The sequence below is a fragment of the Adiantum capillus-veneris genome, chromosome 7 (genome assembly GCF_014529385.1).
Source record: "Adiantum capillus-veneris isolate H3 chromosome 7, ASM1452938v2, whole genome shotgun sequence".
NCBI classification, from domain to species: Eukaryota; Viridiplantae; Streptophyta; class Polypodiopsida; order Polypodiales; family Pteridaceae; genus Adiantum; species Adiantum capillus-veneris.
The window spans coordinates 22,852,063-22,879,789 of NC_140937.1; the positions used below are offsets into that span (position 1 = coordinate 22,852,063).

General features: G+C 47.6%; 1 protein-coding gene across 2 annotated transcripts in view; it reads left to right on the plus strand.

Annotated features, from left to right (window-relative positions):
• The window catches only part of EMB2016 (mRNA methyltransferase EMB2016), a 186,514-nt gene that overhangs the window by 53,080 nt on the left and 105,707 nt on the right, over window positions 1-27,727 (plus strand). For both annotated transcript variants that reach the window (XM_086515715.1, XM_086515716.1), the window contains exons 2-15: window positions 8,127-8,215; window positions 9,136-9,259; window positions 9,379-10,017; window positions 10,107-10,481; window positions 10,861-10,962; window positions 11,053-11,238; window positions 11,317-11,458; window positions 11,544-11,725; window positions 12,055-12,140; window positions 12,231-12,279; window positions 12,359-12,422; window positions 12,524-13,041; window positions 13,158-13,257; window positions 13,366-13,499. In XM_086515715.1, the coding sequence (XP_086371841.1) occupies window positions 8,127-8,215; window positions 9,136-9,259; window positions 9,379-10,017; window positions 10,107-10,481; window positions 10,861-10,962; window positions 11,053-11,238; window positions 11,317-11,458; window positions 11,544-11,725; window positions 12,055-12,140; window positions 12,231-12,279; window positions 12,359-12,422; window positions 12,524-13,041; window positions 13,158-13,257; window positions 13,366-13,499 (2,790 nt within the window). The remainder of the gene's footprint in view (window positions 1-8,126; window positions 8,216-9,135; window positions 9,260-9,378; window positions 10,018-10,106; window positions 10,482-10,860; window positions 10,963-11,052; window positions 11,239-11,316; window positions 11,459-11,543; window positions 11,726-12,054; window positions 12,141-12,230; window positions 12,280-12,358; window positions 12,423-12,523; window positions 13,042-13,157; window positions 13,258-13,365; window positions 13,500-27,727) is intronic.

Consider the following 27,727-nt stretch of genomic DNA (forward strand, 5'->3'; position numbering starts at 1 on the left):
ACTACCAACCAAGTGGCCTCTTTGAGTGCTAACCATGGGGTTCTAGACAAGGGGCTGCCGTAGGCGCTCCTCCGTGCAAGTAGGCCGTCTCTGCTCCAGGCCTCGCCGCAAGGAAAAGATCCTTCTATTAGTTACTGAAACTGCCCATAGGGCTACAACCACCTCTTCAAGAGAGGGCTACAACAACCATGGTGGGAGACTCTCCCAATGAAAAAACCAAGCATATGTACAATGGGGCTAAATCAAAAAATGGGGGGAGGGAAAAGCCACACAGGTGGTCGGTAGTGCCATCGGAGTACACCCTGGACCATGGTGTAGAAAGCCCAGGATGCCAGAGTCGAAGGAAAGCCTCTCTGCGTTCCCGCATGCAGTCGGAATTGCCCTGTAGTCCCTCGAGCTGTCCTTTGAGAGTGTGAATCAGCTCTAACCAAAAATCGCGAACATTCTCTGCTGGTGGCACAAGGCGAGTCTCAAAGATGCGGAAGCAACGGGCCCGCTAGATGAACCAGAGTGTCAGGCCACTGATGAGCTCCCAACACTCCTCTCTCTCACTGCACCACTCCTGTGGAGTAAGCTTTGTAGCAGGTTGGAGTGTAGGTCGGCCCTCTTGCATCACTATCATCCTGCTGGTGGAAGATAGCTCAAACTGAAGTGCCGAGCCCGTGAGGGTGGACCAAGCCGCTGCTCCCCAAGTGTACTGTCGAGCCGTGGAGAGAGCAGGCATCAGCCGAAGAACACGAAGCTACACCTGCTGTGCCAAAGGACAGTCCCAAAGACAATGGCGCTGACTCTCCACAAGGTGGTCACAAGCTCCACATGCGGCCGAGAGACCACTATGCACAAGCAAGCTCCCTATTGCTGTAGCTCTGTGTGCGACCAGCCACTCAAACAAAGTGACTCGCCTCGGCTGTCTGGAGTCCCACAACCTCTTTCAAAAAGCTGCCAAGAACTCAGCTGTGAGACCCTCCTCCTGCCAATGCGGTGCTGCAGCGGGGCGGGCCTCTCTCTGTGCTGCAAGTATCTGACGTTCCAGTCGAACAGTGTACTGAAAGAACGAGACACCTAGGTGGTCTGCAGAAGAGAAAGAGTCCCTCCAGAGCCACTCACCAAGATCCCACTGTACTCGTGCTAGTGGTGGACAGCACTCCCAAGCCCATAGCCTCCTGTGTCGTGTCTCAAGGGTTGCTAGGTTAGGATCGATGACACAAGTCCTCCCACAGATGCCATCTACTCGGATCCTTTGAAAACAGTACTCTGCCACCTGCGGGGCCTCTACTGCAACTCGTTGTAGGCGTCCCCCACCCTAAAGCTCGAAGAAAAGGGCTGGAACAGTCTCTGAGCAGGCCCTGACTGAGATGAGAACCTCCAGTTGTGTGAAGGCTCCCATCCACCTGGGTGCTACTGGCTTGAGAGGCGTGAGCCACTCAGCTGGAACTGCCTCTGAGATGTCCTGGCACATGCTTTGCACCCCTCTCATGCCCTGTAGTAGCTGGAGACCGTGCACCTCCTCTGACAAGCTTGTGAACCCTAACCAGTCACCTAGAGAGCGCGCTGGACCCGCTGCCATGGGACCCTTGGAAACATGAGGCCGACTACCAACCAAGTGGCCTCTCTGAGTGCTAACCATGGGGTTCCAGACAAGGGGCTGCCGTAGGCGCTCCTCCGTGCAAGTAGGCTGTCTCTGCTCCACGCCTCGCCGCAAGAGCTCCCAAGATCGAAGCAAACTCACAGCGAAGCGGTCCTCCAATCTCCTGCTCAAACCAACTCTGCGTATCTCTGTGAAGATCCATCTGGTCGAAGGTTGCTAGGGGCCTCCTGCCTGAGGCACACTAGCACGAAGCCGTTGTAGCAAGAACTCCTTCCAGGGCTCCTCACCTGGAAGGAGTCCTCTGACGATGAACTTCCCAAGAAGGGCTCTGCTCTGTTGTGCTGGGTCAATGATCCCAAGCCTTCCCTGTGAACAAGGAAGAGTGATGACCTGCCAAGCCACTTTGGCTTTGGCTACCTGAGTGTCACGTCCTGACCAAAGGAAGTTCTTGATCAGCCTCTCTACCTAGCTGATACAAGAACTCGAGAAGATCCAGTAAGAAGTGATGTACCACATAGTCGCCAACAACACCTGGTTGGCCACTACTACTATGCCAGCCAAAGAAAGTCGTGCGGAGCTCCAATGTAACAACTTCCTCCTGATAGAGAGGAGGAGGGGAGCAATTTGCTGCTTGGGAGACAAGTCCAGACCAACTTGACAGCCCAAGTACCGAAGTGCAGTCCCTGGGGGAATCCACCTAAAACCCTCACTTGGCATCCAATCGGGCACATGAGCACTACCAACCGAGAAAGCCACTGTCTTTCTCCAGTTGATCAGTGCGCTAGGCGCACAACAGAAGGTCTCTAGAGCCTGCTCACACTTGAGAAGGTTGGCTTCCTGGTCATCCAAGTACAAGGCTCAGTCGTCAGCAAACTCAGCGTCCAGTAGCTCATCTCCCCGAATAGGGAGTGCTAAGCCCCGTAAACCAACTTGTTGCGACACCAAAAACCTGCTCATCGCCTCATCATAGAACAGAGAGAGAAAGGGGGCAAGAAGGCAGGCCACCACTCGGATCCTCTGAAAACAACACTCTACCACCTGCGGGGCCTCTACTGCAACTCGCTGTAAGCGTCCCCCACCCTGTAACTTGGAAAACAAGGAGGGAACAGTCTCTGATCAAGCCCGAAGTGAGATGAGAACCTCCTGTCGCGTGAAGGCTCCTATCCATCAAGGCGCTGTTGGCTCGAGAGGTGTGAGCCACTCAAGTGGTACTGCCTCTGCGATGTCCTGTTACATGCTCTGTACCCCTCTCATGCCCTGTAGCTGAAAGCCCTGCAGCTCCTCTGACAAGCCTTAAAACTGTAACTAGTCACCTAAAGAGCGTGCTGGATCCGCTGCCATGGGACCCGAGGAAGAAGGTAGACACATGACTATAGACGAAGTTGAAGCATTGAAGGAGCCACAAATGACTTTGTGTCGCTTTCGGCGTAGCCCAAAGAAGCAAGTGTTGCAAAGCTTTATGAAGTTCAAGTATCGCACGACCGACGCATCAGAGTGGGCCGGCGAAGAGTCCTTTCCAGGATTCCAGACGCTATTGGTGATCTCCCTCGACGCCATACAGTTCGGTACCAATACCTCGCTTTGAGAAGGAGGGGATGTCACGTGCACATCTAACCCTACGTGTATGTGAACAAGCTACTTCATGACAAGGGTTCAGTCCTGTTCATTTAGTCTAGTCTAGGAAGTGTTCTGGCCCTTTTGTGAGTCTGTTCGTAGACCGTGCATGTCCAGGCTCTTAGAGTAGATGCATATCCTTTGGTTGCACACAACATCATCATCAGCATTAGCATCAAAATTCATCAGGAGCATTTTACAGTGCACAAATCTATTTTCCCTATTTTAGCCATTTTTCACTTATTATTAATAAGTGACTTTTGTTGGGAAACTGGGTAGGATAATTTTGACAAGCATGTATAGAAGAAACCCTATCGCTAGCACTTTCGGGCAGAAGAGGCAGCACGGACCTGTTCCAACAGTGCACCTTCTCAGCAAGACCCCCCGAACAGGAGACAACGTTTTCAGCCACAAGAACAGCCACCATTTTTAGTAATTGCAGACTAGCCAGCGTTTTGCAACTTGTTGGTCACCCGCGACAGCAGACTCAGCAGATATCTAGTGTTTTTGCAGCAGACTCCCAAATGAGACCTAGCGTTTTTGGAGCAGCACAGCATCCCAGCGTTTTGCAGTTCCTTCGCGACAGAATCCCCAAAAGCATCAGTGTTTTCAGTTTGCAGCAGCCAGATCCCGCAGTAGAAGTCCCAAAACCTCGCAGATCTCGCCACACGATTAGATCAGCCACCGTTTGCATATTCAGCCCGGAAAACGCAAATTTCAGCATCTGCGTTTTTAGGGTGTCATCGTCTCATCGTCGTCATCGCCGTCGTCACCGACATAGAGTCCGAATTCAGCAGATAAAGATTTGTAGATTTCAGCCATCAGCGTTTTCAGATTTCAGCCTGTCTTGTCGTCGTCCTCATCGTCGTCGACATCGTTGGCAAGTCCATTGCATTGAAGAGATTTGTGCAATCAATAGTAGACCGCTCTCGCCATAGAGAGTGGGGCCTTCAGAGGAGGGTTTGACAACATTCTGGCGTCGTAGTCTTCTCTTTCTGTCTCTCACTCTAAGCACCTTCATTCACAATGTTTATCCACTTTGTTTGTGATCACTTGCACTCTCTCACTAAAGGAACGGAAGGCTCTCCCTTCCGTAAGTAAAAAGAGCCTTGAGCACAGTTCGGAGCACTCATCTTGAGCAAAGTTAAACATCATCCGCTGCATGTTACAATAGCATTTCAGTCTTGTTCATTTGAGGGGTGATGTGGATATGATAGTAACGAGATTTAGACAATCAAGAGATTTGTTAGAGATCAGCGTGGTTTGGATGTGAATGCTAGATAAGTTACAACGATCATGATTCTCATCTAAGATCTCGACGGGGATAGTGATGTGAATGTTCAATCATTGTCGTCCTCATGCAAGTGCTAGATATATGTGGTCTACTATGTCGATACTTAAGAGTCCGCATCTGTTGAACTAGGTTTGTCCTATGTCTGTTTTGTAGGCGTAAATGAGGGCCATTACAATTTTATCAAGAGGGGGGTATGTCACAAAGTGGCGACATGGCATGGCTTAGAGGACATAGCGTGGATAGAAATGCCAATCTCTAGGGAAGGAGCTAAAGATTTATTTCTGAGTGGCCCAAATTAAAGGGTTCTAACCCAAGCTTAAAAATGAGTGTTTGAAGTGTGGGTTTTTGGGCAATTTGAAGTATGTTTGACTTTACTGCTTCCACATCCCTGTAGACTCAGTCTGCCTGGTTGCATCGAGACGTAGTTATACTTTGTCAGGTTGGCCACTTTCTTGCACGGCCAGAGTAAAAAAAATATTAAAGCGACTTTCCGTACAAACTGGGGACACCATCTTGTTTATGTGTTTGTCTTGACGCGTTCTGCACTAAATCCGGATTATGATACTACTTGGATACCTATAAATTTCCTAGTTGGCACATTGCACCAGAAAACTTACTCGTTTGTTAAGTTATTAATTGGTACCAATAAATTCATAAATTAGTTTTGTGTGCACAAAAATCATTTTAATTCATTTACAGTCTTGGCTAAAATATTACACACACACAAACTCAAATTGCATATCGTTGAGTTTGTGTGTGTGTAATATTTTAGCTGGTTGCTATGAGTTCTCTCCGTCGCTCCGAACATGTGGTGCATCAATGAGGTGGCCATGGTGATGCCTATGTGTGGCTCTTGCCCGATGGTACGTGGCCCTTGCCTTACCATGTAACATGGCTAATATTTGGAAGGGATAAGCACCTCCCCCTGTGGGCCCTCTGGTGTGTCAAAAAAAATTAAATTGCATATCTTTGATGATGTGGCATGTTGTGTGGACCATCCTAGATTGTCCGCTGACAACATGTTTGGATTTTCGTGCTTTGCGCTACAGCCCTATGGGCACCAGATTTTGGATCAACTGTTTTTAGACTTATTGGTTTCCATGTAACTGCTTTTGGTGAGGCCTGGGGCCTTTAAAGAAGCCCCGTAGGCCTTAAAAGAAGGCTCGTGGGCTCTCTCTGTGGCATTCTACGGCATAGCAGAGCCACAATGTTGTATCTTGTTGAAGCAATATAAAGGAATACTGAAAGGGGCGCCGCAGTTGGGGCCAATGCCATATGGGAGTGGAATTCCGTCACTCCGTGTCTCGTGTGGATTCTCTCTCTTTCAGTTCAGTTGTTTTGAACTTCAATTTGAAGTGCTAAACGTCTGTTCAAGTTTGTTCTTTCAATTGGCATGGCATCCCCTTGGCGCATACCATGTCGTTCCGTCCCAGCACTTCCATATCTCAGCCATCAGCCCATCAGTACCTCAATTTTCAGCCTTGCAGACAGATCCACTCGAGCGTTTCTGTACCAAATCAGCCTCAGGCCTTCAGATCAGCCAGCATCTTCAGATTACAGCCCATCATTCTTATCCTCATCAGCACTCTCGGCATCGGCATTAGTAGATTAGGTCATAGCCTCATCAGTTTTCAGCCTTGCAAACAGATCGACTCGAGCATTTTTGTACTAAATCAGCCTCAGCTCTTCAGATCAGCCAGCGTTTTCAGATTATAGCCCTTCATCGTTATCCTCGTCAGCACTCTCGACATTGGCATTAGTAGATTAGGCCATAGCCTCGTCAGTTTGTAGATCCAGTCCCAGATCTATTGGCTTTTTCTATTTTCAGCCCTTAGCCTTACAGATCCAAGCATCTACCGCATGATCCCATCATCTTCACATCTAGATCCATTGTATTAGCATTTGTGCGATGCAAAGCAAATACCTCTCTAGCAATATATATGGAGGCCCTTGGAGGGGGTTTTGGGACCCCATTTGGTGTTAGTCTTCTTTCTCTCTCTATCACTTAAAGAACCTTCACTCACAGCATCATTCTCTCTTCTCTCTCTTTGTCTATTGCACATCTCTCTCATTAAGTAAAAGGAACCTCATGTACGTACTGAGTACTCATCTTGAGCTATCATTATCAATCTCTTTTGCTGCACCTAACAACTACGGGAATAAGTTGTCGGAAAGTTATAGAGGAAGAGACCATAAACGAGCTTCAGAATACTCATGGGTGACGATGACCACAAGGATAAAGAAATTCTGTGTAGCAGCACAAGACAAGGCGAGATGGGGTCCCCCCTTGAAGAGGAACACTCTAACCAAATGGAGAGAAAGTTGCAAGGTGGTAAACTGGCAACAAATCCAAGTCAAGGAGTCTCTTGTGTAGGAGGGAGGAACCCGTCTCGAGAAAAACATAAGCTGCAAAATCATATGCCCTTCCAAGAGAGACCCACAATATTGGACACAACATTTGGAGGAGATCCTGGCTAAGTCTATTTTTTAGAGCACAACCACTGTAACAAACTTGGACACCCCAAATCAAGATTCTGACGCGACATAGCAGAGATTCACTTAAAACAATCCACAATGTAAGAGAGAGAGTTGACACAGCGTAGTTCTGTGCCAAGAGATATTGGCCCCAAAGACTGGCGCCCCTTTCGGTATTTCTTTTATATTAATCTTTGAGCGAAGTACACTTCCCGCGGGTGCTTGTTCTCAGATTGTGCATCTAGATGCTCTGAGAAGTGAGCCCCCTTGGGTCACTTATAGAGATAACAAGGGTTGCTAAAAGCAGAGCCCCAAAAGCATTGAACTCAAAAGCTTTCATCCCCAAAAGCTAGCGCTGCCAAAAGCAGTCAACGCATTCTGCTGAGATCCTTACAATTCCACGTCAGCACAAAGTACGCTGCAATTTGCGGGCGTCCGTACGGCACCCACGTCAGCATATTTTGCGGCGTTCGGTCTGCTGCCAGATGTCCGTAGAGTATGCCACGTCATCAGCCGGCAGGGTCATGCCACGTCATCAGTTTGTGACAACCACCACCGCGATTAGGAAAAAATGTCCATGAGAGATTCTGCAAGTGCAAGTCAAAGAGACACACTGTTAGGAAGAACACCCCCCCCCCCCCCCCCCCCCCCCCCCCCCCCCCCGCCCGCCCCCGCCCCGGATCCTTGCATTTGTGGCTCGGACTTATGAGTGTGGGTATTGCTCAAGCTTCTCCACTCCCTTGAAGGAGTGTTTAGGGTCCTTTGGAGCCGTTGGCCTTTCAATCTTGTCATTCACCTTCAAGGTAAAGTTTTAGGTCTCCAACACTCCCTCTGTAAGCATTTTCCAATCTTAAAAGTTGGTGGCATCAAGATTTTGAAACTGTGGAAACACCGGCAATAGTCGATGAACCTTCTTGTAAAATTGAGACCAGACCAGCTTAGACCAGTTTTGTTAGTTCAGACCGTTTTAAACCACAGAATTGTAATGTGAGTCTATGGACTATTGTAATTGCAATTGACATTGTTTTCATTTTTTGTGTGCAATAAGTATTCTTTTTAGGTCCATTTTTGTAGGGAATCAAAGAAAGAACAGGTGGAGTGTTTTATCAATACAGGGGTCATATTAATTGAATATTATTTTTCTTTTCTGTGCAGGTCCGATTCACAGAGCCTGTGGTTATTTGTGCATGCGAATTTTTGGAGCTTCATACAGCATCTATTTGCCCAACACTTTCACTTTCAGGGTATAAAACTTTTGTGGCTTCCTACTATGAGGAAGAATTAATGCAACACTTTCACTTTCAGGTTATGAAACTTGTATTCAATTAAGTTTGTTTTGTGGCTTCCTATTGTGAGGAGGAACTAATACTGGCTTGCAGTAACCATTCCCCCCCCCCGCCCCCCCCCCCCGCCCCGCCCCCGCCTCCGCCAAACACCCAAAGAAAAATAGGAAAAAGAAACCTACAAAGAGGTTCCAATGAGAGGTGAGCTTGCGCCATGGTCATGTTGAAGTTATAAAGCCTAAAAAGAGAAACTTGCTGAAGTAACAATTCATGATTTTGAAAGCCTGTGCGCTACTAAATGAAAATCAAAAGGTACAATTCATTGATTTTCCGGCTTAGAGAGAGTAATACTTCTTCGTAACCTTTCTGACCCTACTAGGTTTTCTTGTTCAGGTCATTTTTTGATTGCCGGCCTAGAGCTAGTAATACTTCTTCAAAACCTTTCTGACCCCACTAGGTTCTCTTTTTCAGGTCATTTTTGTGCTCATTTTTCATATTTAATGCTTCTTTGAGTTCTAGGCTTCATCCTGGCTGAGTCTGCCCTGCATCTCTAGAGTTAGGAGAGAAAATCAGTATGCAGATCTTTGCATTGAGGTATGCTTGTGTGTGTGTATGTGGGGTGTGGGTGTGTGGGAGCATATATTGGTACCTAGTTCTACACCCACTATTGGGCACTAAGTTACTAACGACGTTAGTGGGGATGTCGGTAGTATTTAGTCAATACTATGCATGATGGAGCTGATGGTTATTTTGTCTTGTGGGTGACTACCATGAGTCTATACCTTACACTTTCCTTTAAGGGTAAATCTGGGCTTATCCTGGATTCATCTAGGTATATCATTTTTTGATTTTTGTTGAGTCCCAGTTTGGAATTTTTGCAGGGCCAGTTTTCCACAGTCTTTTGCCCTTGAAATTTTTGTAAGAATTGGGGGAGAAGCTCGTTTTAAAAGACTTTGTCCAGCGTTTTTGTATTCGCCCTCAGCATCCAGCATACTTGAAGTCCAGGTAACAATTTTAAAGGGGGTCTTGTTTTAAGTATTGGTTCGAGTTGGTTATGTTTTAATAAGCTAGAATGGTTGCAAATGTTGACAGTTTAACCATGAAATATTTGTAAAATGGCGCAGGCAGCGGTTACTGATCATCTGGTTATAAGGGGCAGCTACCGTGCACTTTCATTGGTTGTCTATGGAAACTCAGTAAAGGAATTGGGGCAATTCAATTTTGATCACGAAATTGATAACACTCTTTCAGATGCTATCATACCCCCTGAAGCAGTCTTTCAGCCTGAGGATCTTCCAGAAGCATTGCAGGATGATGTGGGGCTTCAAAGTAAAGCAGTCCATCCTTTGAGGAACTTACACCTCAATTTTAAAGACAGAGAACAGGCAGAGGCCATCCACCAGCTTCTAAGTTTGGCTCTCCAGATCACGAGATTTGACTCAAGTTGCGTTGCAATACGGAAAGTGTTTGAGACGGTCCTTTCAGCAGCCTCCGTCGTACTGTCAGAGCATGGCATTGATAACATGCTGGCCCAGTTGCCAACTTTACCAAAAAGTCCATACCAGAGTCAGGGAAATGTTAAAAATAGCATATTGCAAGCCAGAGACCAGATTCAAGTGATTTTTACTCAATGGCAAAACAATGTCATGATGACCAGATCCCCCCCAGCTCTAGTTGAGGTTCCAGAATTGTTGGAGGGTATTTTTGAATGGATACAGAGAAGTTTCCAGCTGTCCGCCCATAGAGAATCTTTTGTGTCTATGGTATGCTCATGTTCTGACAAAGGAAAAGTGCCTATAAAAGGTTGATTTTCTCTTCTCATGTCTAGTTTTGTGGTCTTGGTGCTGAGCAGGAGGAGTTGTTGATTGTGGGCCTTGCCTCAATACAGCTTATCTGCACAGATGCCCATTTGTGTTTTCAGTTTGTGATCGCAGGGGGTTTAGACCTTCTTATGAGTGTCTTGCAGTATGTATCTGCAGAGTCCTCAGCAATTGCATTGCTAATCTTAAGCGCGCTGAAGTGTGCTTGTCAACATGCTTTTGCCTGTGAAGCTATTCTAGGCTGGTGGCCTGCTAATGTTTTACCTGTTGATTCAAAGCATACTTCGAGCTTTGGCTACTGTTCCGTATTAAGAACCTTGTTGCAAACAAAGCGGCAGAACGTATCTCAATTAGCATGCCAAATCCTCCACCACCTTCATGCCTATCAGCTTGCTTCTGAGTTTGAGGTGAACAAGTTCATGGCTTTGAAATGAACACAGCTGAAGTTTTCCATTTAATCTAATATATCTTCTGTTACACGCAAATGTCCACTACATAACCGCATCATGTCAACTTTGTTTTGCTATAACAAAATTTAGTTGTCAACATGTTCTCAAGTATTCGATTTGTTTCTGGATTGTGAATTTTTTTTTGAAAGATTTTTCTTTCTTAATTTTGTAGCAAATCATTCTCGGTTTGTGCACATGTTATCTTTGAATGCTTATAAGACATTTTTCTTGTCAACCTGTTCTCAGACAGTATTCAACTTTTTTTTGGATTTATAGAAGGTTTTTCAAAGATTGTTTTTTCAACATATCATCTGAACTCTCTTATGTTCCACGTCAGTGCGAAGTGGAAGCTTTGCTGGAAAATGCTTCCAGTTGCGAATGGCCGGTAGCCTCAGAACACAGTTTTAAGAAACTCAGCTCTTATCTGAAAGGACTTGCGGTATCCTTCATTATCCTGCTTTAAACGCAAAATACCTTCTTCTCCTTTTCTTCTCGCTCGTTTCTGATCTGATCTGTTGTGTGATTATAGAAATCACTCAGTCCCCAGGATTTTCTACAAGATTGCTCTCCTGCTCAAACAGCACACAGGCTAATGGTGGATGGAGATGACAATGCTTTCTCTTTGCCCCCAAATACAATTTTCAGTTGGATTTCTGCTTCCAAATTCTCGTTGACATCCAAAGATATCAACAAACAAATTCTACTGATTCTGCAGGCATGTGTTTTTTGAGAGGAGAGTTATGTACATGCTTGCTTCTGATTTGCATGTTAAATTCCTTTTACCTGAGCACAGGAAAGAAGATTTGTTCCTGCCCTTGCAGCATTGCTGTCTGCTCCGTGGATGAGGGCATCCACTACTAAAGTGAGTGCCTGTTTTCTGGAGCTTATTGGTTCTCTCGAGACTCTTATCTTGGCGCTGATAAATTCACGGTCAGGTTTGTTCTCTTTTAGCAACTTTGTCTTTTTGACGCGATATACTCTTTTTCTATTCCTGTGTTGATGTAACCAAATTGTTCTCAGGCCTACTTTTTCTAGCCTCTGAACAGGAGGAAGCAGCAGCTCTCATCTCTGCACTGATGGGAGCTAGAAATAATGAAGAAAGAGATTTTATTGACTACAGACATGCAAAGTCATTGATGTCTTCTGGATTCATCTGCCAACCCCAAGATGTCGGAAACATGCTCTACACCAATCTCTCTGTGGTGAGCATGCCCACTTATGTGAAATTTTATCTTCACATGAGAAAATCCATTGTATTACTGCACGCAAAGACATTATCGTGAAATAGAGGCAAATAGTCGGTCGGACCCAGTCCTAAAAATGAAATTAGAGTAGTCAACCTACTGACACAAGTAACTCTGTTATATGAGTACTCTTACACTGTAAAAAATGGAGAGAGAGTCTTGAGTATTTGCATAGGATCTCCAATCAGAGAGTGGCACAATGTTTTCTCTGTATTACACCATGCCAATGTATATGCCCTTGGTTGACTATATTGCCTTAATAATTCTAACCATTCAATACCACACAGATTTCTGTCTTGGATCGTTTGCTTGGAACCACAAGACACTCTGAAAGTTTTTTGTGGCTACTGTGGGAGCTTTCAGTTTTCTCAAGGTGTGGTGATCCCAGACTTCAGTTTTCTCCGGGATCATTTAATATGGGTCTTTGTCATCAAGTGTTGAAACTGTGTTTGAGTGTATGCAGATCAGATGCCGGGAAACAGGCTCTCTCTTGCATCGCTTATTTCCCTGAGGTGAATTTCTTCTCTCTTAAAACTTTTTGATATTCCTTTGATGCCTTTTGACATCAATTAGTGCCTTGTTTTGCAAAAGGTCTTTGTGCTGCTGGTGGAAGCATTGCAATTGGAGTCTCACTCTCTGACGACTAATATAAGAGGTCCCCCTTATTTCATTTAACCTCTTTTTCTTCCTTTATTGGCTTTAGGAGCCTTCTTCCTTTTTGCCATTTCGGGTGATACTCGGAAGTTTTTGATGCAGAAGTACGAGCTTTAAATCGGGCATTTATACACTCTGCAGCAGAGGTTATGCAGGTCATACTTCTAGATCCTGTTGCCAGCAGCCTTGCAGCATGGGTCCCTCATGCCTTGTCTCTACAAAAAGCTTTGCAGTATTGCTCTCCAACAACCATTGACATGGCTGTTGGGAGTCAAGGTTTAGGATCCAACAGCAAAGATGCACTTTGTGCCCGTCTTCTTGATTGGGTTGATGCTGCAGTTATTTTTCATAAAAAGGGGCCAATTGGGCTTTTACGATATGTTGCAGCATTGGTTGTGGGTAGTGTCACTTCAGTGGCAGTTGGGGGCCTTCCTGCTTCTGATCCTGTAGAAATGGAAAGTACGTTTGGTGAATCAGCTGTAAGCACAGAACTTCCTTCAGTTAGTACTCTTCTTGGTAGAGGTGTCACATTGGGTGCTGCTGGTACTGTGCTTCCTGACACAGCATTGATTCAGTTGACTGTGTCAATGCGGATCATGGCATCGATATCCTGTCATCCGGTATGTTACGGCTATTGATGTATATACTTGAAGTCTGGTGTAACTGGCAGGAACGTTTCTTGTTTTGTTTTAATTCAGAGCTAGTCTAACCTAGAATCTTATTTTGGTCCGAGCAGGGAGTGGCTGCAGTTTTATTTGGAGAGGGTGCGATGTCGGTATTGTATATTCTTCTGGAGTATGGTGCTGGTGTTTTGCAATCTTCCACAATTGACTATGGTTGAGTTTTTTCTACCTTGTACTGCTAAGTGGAATGCTTATTTCTTAGTTAAACTTCCTTAGGCCAGGTTCTAGCTATGAGATTAGATTCAACCTTTCTGCAAGCAGATTATATGGTGGAGGAAGATGGCGAAGGTGATGGAATTACTGAAATGATTATGGAGCAGGAGCGTGAGCTGTCCCTTTTGGGGCTGCTATTACCGACTCTCTTGCTATTGCTTACCCTGCTGAAGAGGTTGAAGGTATTCTCCATCCTCCCTCCATACATCACACCACATGGTCACCACTTAATGTACACCCCAAATTACCTATTCATCAGTTAGCTTTGGCCATTTCAGCTTTTCCTCTTTTGGGATGACAGAGTATACATCCCATATGTACATTGATTTTTCTCCTAGACCCAGTTCGGCCTCCAATAGACGCTAATAAAATCTCTCTCTCTCTCTCTCTCTCTCTCTCTCTCTCTCTCTCTCTCTCTCGTGCGCGCGCGCTCCCCCCTGCTGCCCTGCTGCTCCTGCCTGCTGCTCCTGCGCGCCCCCCTGTCGCACCCGTGCTCCCCCCTGCCGCCCCGCTGCTCCCGCGCTCCCCTGGTGCTCCCGCGCTTCCCCTGCGCTGCTGCCCCCTGCACCTCCTGCGCGCTGCTGCACCTTAGCAAACCCGCACACGCCCGCCCCCCGTTTGCTCGCGCCTTGCTCTTGCGCTACCGCCTTCCCCCCCCCCACTGCCTTGGCAACCCGCCCCCCACCCCTTCCTCTACGCGTATCATGTCCCCCAAGTTTCCCTACGCGTAGCATGTCCCCCAAGGTTTCCTACGCGTAGGAGGTAAAATTCTTTTCGTTAAACGCGTAGGATGCCCCCCCCTTCTTCTACGCGTAGGAGGTTTTTTTTTTTGGCCCGCCCCCACCACTTTGCAACTTTCGGGCCTCATGGGTCAGTATGCCCTTTTGAAGACTTTAATATAACCCTCTCGGGGATGATCTTACCCTCTCGCAGATCGCTCATATGCAGGAAGTAATGCCGGAGATTAGAGCGGCAAGGGACAAAGGCAAGATCGCTTTTTACCGGGACGGAAAAGTGGTAATACTAGAACGACGCTCCACATGACGGTGCGAGACTTATGGGACCACACTCAAAGTAGCTGCCTGGAACTGCAATGGATCTATGTGTCTTGATGTGGGTGCCTTTGAGGATAGCTTTACTGGAAGAGACATCATCTTTTACTCTGAGACACACCAGGCCCCAGGGCAATCCATGCCTCACATCAGTGGATACAGGTGGGAGATGGCCTATAGACAGGAGACACGCTCAGAGCACAGAGGGCGGGGCTCGGGGGGAGTGGCAGTGTTATTTAGAGAGGATCTGCAGCCACTGATACATATAGCCCGCAGGGACGAGCAGGCTAGGTACGTGTGGGTGAGACTGAAAGCAGAGACAGGCAGATACCTCTATCTAGCTATTTGCTACTTTCCCCCGAGTACATCAGTTTATGCATCACCCAGAGGATAGTCCCCTTTCTCTATTTTGAATGATGACATATGGGAGTTCTCTAGGGATGGTGACATTATCATCCTAGGGGACTTCAATGCTAGGATTGCCCATCACCAGGCAATGTTTTATGATACTTCAGAGGAGATGCTAAGAGAACTAGATGTTGCAGAGACGGGCCTTTCCAGACTATCACACGATGTGGAATGTACTGAGTATGGGCGACACCTGATAGACATGGGCACTGCACATGGATTGGCCATCTTGAACGTCCTACAAAGATTTCCTACTTCGGGAGGTTTTACATGCTTCCCACACAGACATGGAGCCAGCACAGTGGACTATGTCATGGCACAGCCGAATCTCATCTGTAGTATCCAGGATCTCACAGTTGAGCCCACACCGATCGGGGTGGCAGTGTATCATGCTCTGGTGTCGATGACCATCTCCCTCCAGTTCAGTGTAGCACACAGGCCACGAGTAGCAGCCCCTACTTGCTACACATTCACACGGGAGACGGATTCTGTATACATGGACGGAATCTACAGACGCTTATGCACTGAGGACCCGGGGCGACCTCTGGAAGAGCTAACTACTATATGACACGGACATTACATGAGGCAGCAGCAGAAGCATACCCACACACCGAGCCTGAGCAGAGCCGCCGATCAGGGAGCATGCCTCAGAACAGTTGGTACGATGAGGAGTGCCGCCAGACTAGAGCCAGACTTCAGAGGGAGGTGCTGTTGGGGGACGTCACTCACAGACAGTCACAGATTGACTTCCGACGCCTGGTGCGGCGGAAGAAGAGGGCTTTTTTGGCTCGACTCGAGCAGGACCTATATCAGCTATTCTTGAGTCAGGACTCGCGTGAGGCGTGGCGGCTCTTTCATGAGCAGCCCCCCCCCCCCCCCCCCCCCCCCCCCCCCCCCCCCCCCCCCTGCTATTTCCTCCACAGAGACCTGGGGGCAGTACGCATCATCTTTGTACACAGTACATGGACAACCGGCCCTCCCCAACCCCCCCGATCCATGCCCACATGCATGTGTCTTTTTCACCGCTGAGATGGTGAAGAAAGCTATTGACAGGATGAAGAGTCGGTGATCATATGATCATGATGGCCTAGTCGCTCAGCATTTCATGCATGCCAAAGACCTACTAGGAGAGCTTCTAGCAGTTATGTTTAACCGGGCCATGTGTGAGGGCCTACCAGACTCTTGGAGCCTATCTATGATCTTACCTATCTTCAAATCAGGAGACCCCATGGAGCCTGGGAATTATCGCACTATTATGATTGGGCACACTGGCACGGTTGTATGCTTCCATTCTGGAGCAACAGCTGAGTAGATGGGCAGAGAGGGAAGGGATACGTGCAACTGGGCAGGCAGTATCCAGGAGAGGCTTCTCTACCCTTGACCATATCCTAACACTCAGGGCCATCATCGAAGAAGGCAGATCTCATGGGAGACGGATCTATTGTAGCTTTGTGGACTTCCGCAAAGCTTTCGACATGGTCCCCAGAGCTAGACTGATGCGCAGACTACAGGAAATGGGAGTACCCACAGAACTCATTTTGGGGGTCATGGCATTGTACAGATCAGTAGTAGGGCATGTACGCACCCCGGAGGGACTTTCTACACTGGTTCACTCCACTATTGGGGTGAAGCATGGCTGCCCGCTCTCTCCTACTCTTTTCGGTATGTATGTGGCTGAGGATGGGGATAAAGGTGCTCAGTTGGCAGGGACATGGATTCCACTTTTGTTATATGCTGATGACATAGTGTTGATCTCCGAATCCCCAGATGGAATGCAACGTCAATTGGATGCTTTGCATACGTTTGCCCGCGAAAGTGGTTTGTCTGTCAACCTGGGTAAAACCAAGGTTATGGTGTTTAATACCACTCCACAGTGGATCAGGAGGTCAGCACCTACATTTACATACGGCCAGGAGACGGTGGAGTACACAGACGCTTACACTTACCTTGGAGTGGTTTTTAGCGGACCTGCATTCTCACTCAGAAGAGCAGCAGAGACTGTACCAGACTTGGACACTCCATGTCAAGAATCAACCGCGATAGCACCAAATAACCACTTCAAAACAATTCACAGATCACAATAGATTTGCACTGGCCCGGCGGAGTTCCGTGCCTAGAGATATTGGCCCCAAAGACTGGCGCCCTTTTCGGTATTTCTTTTTGTATTAATCAATCATCAAAGTACAAGAGAGCGGTTAGGGTTTCACTCTCAGACTCTGCGTCCAGATGCTCTGAGAAGTGAGGCCCTCACCACTAATTTAAAGGTTACAAGGGATGCCCAAAAGCAGAGTCCCAAAAGCTTGAAAGCAAAAGCAGATTCTCTCTCTCTCTCTCTCTCTCTCTCAATGAGAGTCAGTAAAAAGCAAGTTCTCTTTTTTCTCTTTCTTTCTCCCAAATCAAAGCGAAAAGATGAGATTCGCGTCGCTCAAAATTTCCCAATTTTTTTTTTATAAAAATAATAATAAAAAAAATTCCGCCTCCGCGATTTTTGGAAATTAGGGTTTCTGGTAGAAATTAGGGTTTGCAGGAATTTTTGGGTTAAGGCAGAAATTAGGGTTTCTGTTGTCCGCCACGTCATCACTTTGTGACATACCCCCCTCTTGAAAGCATTGTAATCGACCGCGATTACGCCTGCAAAACCGACAAAAGCCATAAACCGTCTTAGCAGACACTGACTGTTAGTACCTACGTACTAGAAACACACATCTAGCACATGTACAAAATCGACAGTCACATCACAGGACATCACATGACATTCAACATTCATTCGGATCTTAGACCATGATTTATCGGCAATGTAGCTAGCAATCACATCTAGGTCCAATCGGGACCTCATCGATGTCCGATTGACACTACATGATGCAGCAGCAGGGGCTTACGCACATACCCAGCCTGAGCAGAGACGCCGTTCTGGGAGCATGCCCTAGAACAGTTGGTATGATGAGGAATGCCGGGACACTAGAGCTAGACTTCAGAGGGAGGTGCTTTTGGGGGACATCACTCACAGACAGTCACAGATTGACTTCGGACGCCTAGTGCGGCGGAAGAAGAGGGCATTTTTGGCTCGGCTAGAGCAAGATCTATATCAGCTATTCTTGAGTTAGGACTCACGTGAGGCATGGTGGCTCTTTCAGGAGCCCCCCCCCCCCCCCCCCCCCCCCCCCCCCCCCCCCCACCATCACTTCTGCAGAGGACTGGGGCCAATACGCATCATCTCTGGACACAATTCCTAAGCAGCCCCCCTTCCCAACCCTCCCGATCCATGCCCACACCCGTGCTTTTTTCACTGCGGAGATGGTGAGGAAGGCCATTGACAGGATGAGGACAGGGAGAGCATACGATCATGATGGTTTAGTGGCTGAGCATTTCACACATGCCACAGATCTACTAGCAGAGCTTCTAGCAGTGATGTTTAACCGTGCCATGCGTGAGCGCTTGTCTGATACTTGGAGCCTATCTACTGTTGTACCTATCTTCAAGTCGGGAGACCCTATGGAGCCTGGGAATTATCGCACTATCATGATTGGACACACATTGGCACGGTTGTACGCATCTATTCTTGAGCAGCAGCTGAGTAGATGGGCAGAGAGGGAGGGGATACGTGCAGCCGGGCAGGCAGGGTTCAGGAGGGGTTTCTCTACTCTTGACCATATCTTGACACTCAGAGCCATGATTGAGGAGGGTAGATCGCGTGGGAGACGGATCTATTGTAGCTTTGTGCATTTCCACAAAGCATTTGACACAGTGCCTAGAGCTAGATTGATGCACAGATTACATCAGGTGGGAGTACCCACAAAGCTCATTTGGGGGGTCATGGCATTATACAGGTCAGTAGTGGGGCAGGTACACACCTCAGAGGGTCTATCCACACCGATTCACTCCACTATTGGGGTGAAGCAGGGCTGCCCGCTCTCTCCTACTCTATTTGGTACGTATGTGGATGAGGTTTCTGACTACATTGAGAGAGATGGTGATAGAGGTGCACAGCTGGCAGGGACATGGATTCCATTATTGTTATATGCTGATGATATTGTGTTCATCTCCGACTGTCCGGAGGGGATGCAACGTCACTTGGATGCTTTGAATAGGTTTGCTCAGGAAAGTGGTTTGTCTGTCAACCTTGGTAAAACCAAGGTCATGGTATTTAATACCACCCCACAATGGATCAGGAGGTCAGCGCCAGCATTCACATACGGCCAGGAGACTGTGGAGTATACAGATGCGTACACTTACCTCGGAGTGGTTTTTAGTTGGCCAGCATTTTCATTGAGGAGGGCAGCAGAGACCATGTAGCATTGGGTAGATTGGAAAGGATGTGTTCACAGGTTCGGTTTCAAGAGCCTCGGGCGAAGCTTTGGCTCTTTGACACTCTGGTGGCTTCTGCATTGCTTTATGGAGCTGAGATTTGGGGACCTTCATTGGATCATCACGGGAGGACAAGCCGCAATGATGGATGGGGGGACATGGAGAAGCCTCTGGTCTCTATGATCTCGCGGCTCATTAGAGCCAAGGCCTCAGTACCACGTGCTATTGTTCGAGCAGAGCTAGCTGCCCCCCCACTAGTGGTTTAGGCGCTCACTAGATTTGTCTCCTTCATACACCGCATGTGGGAACTTCCCAGAGACAGATATGCCCGCCTTGCACTTGAGTCCTCTCGACAGTTAGCCATGCAGGGAGATACAACATGCTGGTATGGGGAGATGACATCATGGTTTCAGGCGCATGGGTTCAGCATAGATAGATTGCCTCCCTTCCAGTACTCACTGGATGCACCCTCTCTGACTCTTACACAGTCCGAGATCACCGGGCTCATCTGCCAGGACTTGACTCAGCTAGACACCAGGAGGACATGGATATAGCCAGCACAGGAGCTGGGCACGAAGATGGCTTTCTACAGAGAGCATCTCCTCCAGCTTACGATTGATGGTTTTGTGACGAGGCCCAGATACATGGACACCCACTCTTGTCTCATGGGATACGATGTGCTATCGGCTAGATACGCACATCTTCACACCAGCTGCGGATCGAGACTGGGAGATACAACGGAGTACCAGCAGAGGCCAGGACATGCCCCTTGTGTGACATCGAGCTTGAGACAGAGTTGCACTACACATGCCACGGCCCGGCTACTACGAGATACGAGGCCGCTTCCATTGCTTGTTCAGAGAGGGCTTTGGACCATTCTCGAGAGTCATGCAGTACGAGAATCAGAGATGCTTGGGTTTGTTTTTGCTCGAGCTACGCAGACACAGAGAGAGCCTGATGAGAGGAGAGGCTAGCCAGTCTCAGAGACAGATCACAGTTTTGTTTAGAGTTGCCACTTGACACCCGGAGAAGCTACTGCCACAGCAGAGCTCGTCGTCTTACACCAGAGGCACACTGATCGACCGAGGGACTGAGCTAGGGAGATCTAGACGTCCACGACTGCGGAGGACTACACAGCATCGGCGGAGGCTGCATCAGAGGATTCGGATCACTTTGGCTCGAAATGCACGATGCACCATGGAGGAGATTGATGAGATCCGCCAGCAACCGATGCTCGATCTCTTGTGATCTAGCTATCCCAGCTAGCTGCTTAGTTCACACCTAGTAGTTTAGGATTCCATAGTATTTTATTGTTGCATTTGTCAGTTCATTTTTGTCATCTTGTTACTCTGACTCTGACTTTGTATCAGATCCACTACATTGTAACTTTTTGGTCTCATAGATCACTTTGGCCTTTTGAAGACGTTAATATAACATTTTATTTCATTTCATTTCTCTCTCTCTCTCTCTCTCTCTCTCTCTCTCTCTCTCTCTCTCTCTCTCGGAGAGGATGTGTTCACAGGTTCAGTTTCAGGAGCCTCGGACGAAGGTCTGGCTCTTTGACACTTTGGTGGCTTTTGTATTGCTCTATGGAGCTGAGATATGGGGGCCTTCATTGGATCATCACGGGAGAATAGGTCGTACTGATGGATGGGGGGACATGGAGAAGCCTCTGGTCTCCATGATCTCGCGGCTCATTAGAGTGAAGGCTTCAGTACCACGTGCCATTATCCGAGCAGAGCTAGTTGCCCCCCCACTAGTAGTTGAGGCGCTCGCCAGATCTGTTTCCTTCCTACACCGATTGTGGGAACTTCCTAGAAACAGATACGCCCTCCTTGCACTTGAGTCCTCTCGACAGTTAGCCAGGCAAGGAGACACAGCATGTTGGTATTGGGAGATGACGTCATGGTTCCATGCACATGGATTTAGTATAGATAGATTGCCCCCCTTCCAGTACTCACTGGATGCACCCTCTCTTACACAATTCGAGACCACCAGGCTCATCCGCCAGGACCTGATTCAGCTAGACACCAGGAGGACATGGGTACAGCCAGCACAAGAGCTGAGCACGCAGATGGCTTTCTACATAGAGCATCTTCTCCAGCTTACGATGGACGGTTTTGTGATGAGGCCCAGATACATGGACACCCACTTGTCTCATGGGATACGGTGTGCTATTGGCCAGAATCTTCACACCAGCTACGGATCGAGACTGGGAGATGCAGCGGAGTGCCAACAGAGGCCAGGACATGCTCCTTGTGTGACATGGAGGCTGAGACAGAGTTACACTACACATGCCACTGCCCCGTCTACTACGAGATACGAGGCTGCTTCCACTCCTTGTTCAGAGAGGCCTTTGGACCACTCTCCAGAGTCATGAGGATCAGAGATGCCTGGGTTTGTTTCTACTCGAGTTGCACAGACACAGAGAGAGCCTGATGAGAGGAGAGGCTAGCCAGTCTCAGAGACACATCACATATTTCGTTAGAGCAGCGCTGGACACCCAGAGGAGCTACTACCACAGCAGATCTTGTCGGCTCACTCCAAAGGTACACTAATTGATCGAGCGACTGAGCTAGGGAGATGTAGACGTCCACGACTGCGGAGGACTACACAGCATCGACGGAGGCCACATCAGAGGATTCCGACCACTTTGGCCCGACATGCACGACGCCCGGTCAGATTGCTGTGTATGGAGGAGATTGATGAGATCCGCCAGCGATCGATGCTGGATCTCTTGTGACTTGTGATTTAGGCTGGGTTCAGACTGAACCGGCGGAAGAAACAAGGTTTCCTAAATGTGCCGCCGCCTAGTGTGAACAGTGTGGAGGAGGAAAAGTGAAAAAGTGAAGGGGGCTGAGAGAGGCCATCAACTCTTCCGAGGGGGGGGGTCGGAAGAAAAATGGAGGGCCTGGCGGAAGAGTGCCTCAACTCCAACCAATTAAATTTTGCCATGGAGGAAGAACGCCCCTTTGCTTTTTTCTTCCGCCGCCTAGTTTGAACCCACCCTTAGCTACCCCCAGCTAGCTACTTAGTTCACGCCTACCGGTTTAGGATCCCATAGTACTTTTATTTTATCACTTTATCATTTTGTCATTTCATTTTGTTACTTTGACTTTGTATCACACATTGTAACGCTCTGGTCTGATAGGTCATACATTGTAACGCTCTGGTCTCATAGGTCATTTTGGCCTTCTGAAGACATTAATATAACTTATCATTTCATTTCATTTCTCTCTCTCTCTCTCTCTCTCTCTCTCTCTCTCGTTTTCCTTGCCCTGAAGCTCCCCTTTGAAAGTGCTGCTTCTCTTATCTCACGGCAGCACAATAGCCTGTTGAAGATGTTAATATAACAACTTCTGAAAATTGAAGACGTTAATATAACATTTCATTTCATCTCTCTCTCTCTCTCTCTCTCTCTCTCTCTCTCTCTCTCTCTCTCTCTTTTTGGGTGATGACCTCACTCTAAAACAGGTAGCACACATGCAAGATTTGATGCCAGAGATCAAGGTGGCGAGGGAGAAAGGGAAAATTTCTTTCTACAGGGGGAGAGAGTAGTGGTGTTGGAAAAACGCACCACATGACGGTGCGAGACATATGGGACCAACCTTAAATTGGCAGCATGGAATTGTAATGGATCACTGAAGCTAGATGTAGGCGCGTTTGAGGATAGCTTTAAGGAAGGAGACATTATTTTCTACTTGGAAATGCATCAGACTCCTGGTGGCACATTACCTAGAGTGACAGGATACCATTGGGAGACTACCTGTAGGCAGGAAGTGAGGTCAACACTTAGAGGACGGGGATCAGGAGGTGTGGCAGTCCTATTCAGGAGTATTGTTCGGAGGGATGAGCAGGTCAGAGTTATAAGGGTCAGAGTGAAAGCGGAGACAAGGAGGCCACTCTCCATTGCAATATGCTATTTCTCCCCCAGCACATCTCATTATGCATCGCCCAAGGGGGAGTCACCCTACACGATATTGGATGAGAATATTTGGGAGTTTTCTAGGGACAACGATGTCATTCGTTTGGGACACTTCAATGCCAGGCCGGACAGTCTCTGATAGCTTTCTATGATACCTAAGAGAAAATGTTGAGAGAATTGGATGTCAGTGATATGGGATTGGCTAGGCATTCGCATGACGAAGAGCACAATGGATAAAGGGGATATGTGACAAATTTGGGGACTGCACATGGATTGGCCATCTTGAATGGCTTCCACAGATTTCCAGCATCGAGTGGGTTCACTTGTTTTCCTCATAGACATGGGGCTAGCACAGTGGCTTATGTTTTGGCTGAGCCCAATTTTATACCCTCTATTCAGGACTTTACAGTCGGGCCCAGGCCTATTGGTGCTCTCCTCACGTTTGCCTCTCATTCATGTTCAGCACAACTCGACTGGCATAGACACCTACGCATACCCGATACACTTTTACTCCAGAGACTGATTCCGTCTACATAGATGGTATTTACAGACGCTTATGCACAGAGGATCCGGGGAGACCTTTAGGGGAGCTCACTCATATACTGACAGAGACACTACAGGATGCAGCAGCAGAAGCATACCCACACATTGAGCGTGGGCATTGACGACATTCTGGGAGCACACCCCAAAATAGCTGGTATGAGGAGGAGTGCAAAGAGACTAGAGCCTGACTTCAGAGGGTGGTACTTCTAGGAGTCATTACTCACAACCAGTCACGGATTGCTTCTCGGCGGTTGGTACAATGGAAGACGAGGGCGTTTCTAGCTCGGCTAGAGCAGGTTTTATGTCAATTGTTTTTGAGCCAGGATTCAGGCGAGGCATGGGGACTCTTCCATGAGCATTCCCCCCCACCGGTCATCACTTCTACGGAGGTATGGGGACAGTATGCATCAGCTCTCTCTACACAGTCTCGGGGCAGCCACCTCTTCGAGATCCGCCAGAGCCATGCCCACACACAAGTGCTTTCTTTACCACCGAGAAGGTAAAGAAAGCGATTCACAGGATGAAGACTAGGAGAGCATATGACACGATTGCCTGGTAGCAGAGCATTTTATACATGCTAGAGATTTGCTTGCAGAGCTTCTAGTAGTGATGTTGAACCGTGCCATGTGCGAGGGCCTACTTGATACTTGGAGTTTGTCCACAATCATACTGATCTTCAAGTCAGGGGACCCTATGGAGCTTGGGAACTACCACACTATCATGATTGGACACACATTGGCACGTTTGTACGCATCCATCCTTGAGCAATAGTTGAGTAGATGGGCGGAGAGAGAGGGTATACGAGTAGTTGGACAAATGTGTTTCAAGAGAGGTTTCTCTACTCTTGATCATATTCTGACACTCAGAACCATTATTGAGGAGGGAAGATCACGTGGGAGATGGCTCTATTGTTGCTTTGTGGACTTCCGCAAAGCCTTCGATACAATGCCCAGAGCTAGATTGATGTGCAGACTACAGGAGATGAGGGTACCGAAAGAGTTGATTTGGGAGATCATGGCTCTATACAAGTCAGTAGTGGGGTTTGTATGCACTCCAGAGGGGATTTTTGATTTGGTTCACTCCACTATTGGGGTCAAAGAGGGTTTCCCGCTATCTCCCACACTATTTGGCACGTATGGGGATGAGGTTGCTGTCTACATTGAGAGGGATGGTGATAGAGGAGCACAGTTGGCAGGGACATGGATCCCACTATTGCTATATGCTGATGATATTGTGTTTATTTCCGACTCCCCGGAGGGGATGTAGTGTCATTTAGATGCTTTGTGCACATTTGCCCATGATAGTAGATTGTCTGTTAACCTGGGGAAAACCAAGGTTATGGTGTTTAACACCACACCACAATGTGTCAGGAGGTCAGCACCCACTTTTACATATGGCCAAGAGATGGTGGAGTATACAGATGCATACACCTATCTTCGGGTAGTCTTTAATGGACCGACGTATTCATTGAGAAGAGCAGCAGAGACTAGATTGACGAGAGCTTATGCAGCCTTCGGAGGATCGGAGAAGATGTGTTCGCAGGTTCAGTTTCAGGAACCTCAAACAAAGGTGTGGCTTTTTGACACTCAAGTGGCTTAGCTACTCTCTATTGCGTTCAGATTTTGGGGCCCTCAGTGGACCACCAAGGCAGATCTGGTAGCACTGATGGATGGACATGTATGGAGAGGTGTCTAGTCTCTATGATCTCTCGGATGATTCGGGCTGAGGCCTCAGTGCCACATGAGATTATTCGAGCTGAGCTAGATCCCCCCCCCCCCCCCCCCCCCCCTTCTCGTAGTTGAGGCCCTTACTAGATCAATATCCTTCATGCATAATTTATGGGACCTCCCCAGAGACAGATATGCTCGGCTAGCCCTTGAGTCATCCCGACAGCTAACGCTACAAGGGGACACAACATGTTGGTATGGGCAGATGACATCATGGTTTCGGTCACGTGCCTTCAACATGGATAGATTGCCTCCATTCGAGTACTCCTTGATGCACCTTCCCTTTCTCTCACACGGATAGAGATCACTAGACTTGTACGTTAGGATTTGATTCAACTAGATACCAGAAGCACATGGATACAACCGGTACAAGAGTTGGGCACGGATACGGCTTTCTATAGAAAGCATCTACTCCAACTATCAGAAGATGGATTTGTGTTTAGACTGGCCTATATGGACATTTATTTATCCTATGGGATACGATGTGCTATTGGTCAGATGCGCACATCATCGCATCAGCTAGAGATTGAGAGTGGTAGATTTAGGAGAGTACCATCAGAAACCAAGATATGCCAGTTGGGTCATATAGAGCTAGAGACAGAGTTACATCACATTTGTCATTGTCCGGTATGCTATGAGATACGAGGTCGCTTTCACTTTCTATTCAGAGAGGGCTTTGGTTTGTTGGCTAGAGTCATGAGATATCAGGATGAGAGTTGCGCAGACACAGGGAGAGTCTCTTGAGGAGACTAGGCAATGGGAGACATTCACAGAGGAAGATCACTAACTTCTTTAGAGCAAGGACTCAACAGCCTGACGAGCATGCTTCACAGCAGACTTCAGAGCCCACTTCTACCAGAGGTATATTAGTGGATAGAGCCACTGAGCTCGGGAGAGCTAGACGCCCACGTCTACGAGGGCGACAATGACGTCGACGGAGGCTCTGTTAGAGAATCAGAACTATTCTAGCTCGACATGGGAGACGCCGAGTACGACTATTTACAGAGGCGGACATTGACGAAGCTCTTCAGCGACTGATGCAATACTTTCTCGGACAACGCCCGATGTGGGGCATCCTCGGGCATGGATGATGATTATGGTGATTTTAGTTTGACGATCTTAGTCTTTTAGTTTAGTCTTTCAGTCTACTTCATTTTATTTATTTTATTTTTGTAACTAGACATTGGATTAGATTCACAAGGATTGTATCAGTTTGGTCTCATAGGTCATTTTGGCCTTTTGAAGACGTTTAATATAACATTTCATTTCATTTCTCTCTCTCTCTCTCTCTCTCTCTCTCTCTCTCTCTCTCTCTCTCTCTCTCTCTCTCTCTCTCTCTCTCATTCTCATTAGAGAATTCAAGCATCCCACACCCCCAAAGTAGAGATTATCTCTCCTTATATATTTTGATATAAATTCCTGGATTATCATCCCTTATGTAAAACTAAGGATTTTATGAGTCATAAAAGCCTAGAAGCACTGTATAATAGTAAGCTCATGAACATGGAGCTCTGAGCTACTGTGAATTTTGGTTTTATTCCCCTTACCTGATGAACTAGACCCCATAGAGGATGGACGTATCTGTTTTGTCCTATAGATCGAGTTCCGCCTCCTAAAGGACGTTAATAGATCTCTCTCCCACTCTCTGAGGGTATTGTGTGTGTGTGTGTGTGTGTGTGTGAGAGAGAGAGAGAGAGAGAGAGAGAGAGAGAGAGAGAGAGAGAGAGAGAGAGAGAGAGAGAGAGAGAGAGAGAGAGAGAGAGAGAGAGAGAGAGAGAGAGAGAGAGAGAGAGAGATGGCAATGGCTCTCTATGGACACATCCAGGGAGACTAGAGGAGGTGATGCATGACCGAGACATTGTTCTACTCAGAGAGACACATGCGAGTCCCTTGAGAGGCCTACCTCGAGTATAGGATTACCAATGGGAGTCTCTCCACAGGAAGTGCACACGGCACAACACTTCTAGAGGATCTGGCGGAGTAGCAGTCCTCTATCGCCGCTCACTTCACAGCAGGATACAGATAGTAGCCCGCGACCTAGAGGCACGCTACATGTGGATATGGATTGAGCTATCAGAGGAGCACACTCTATACATTGCCATTTGCTACTTCGCACCTAGCGGCTCTAGATTTGCACATGCAAGAGGAGCAGGGGTAGAGGAGACCCATACACATGTAGGAGGGGAGGAGGATGATACACACTCACCATAAACGTGTCTCAGGGAGGGGATCATGGAGTACTCCAGACTAGGGAAGTTCTTCCTTATGGGGGACTTCAACGCCAGGACACAAAGTAAACAGTGTGACATCTACGACTTTGATGACCCAGAGCTACTCTCCACCGTGGAGAACACAGAGGCACAGAGGACCTCCGGAGATACCACCACACCGACACCATATGGGAGGCACATACACTGTTTGGGATCACACCATTGTCTCGTTGTCTATAA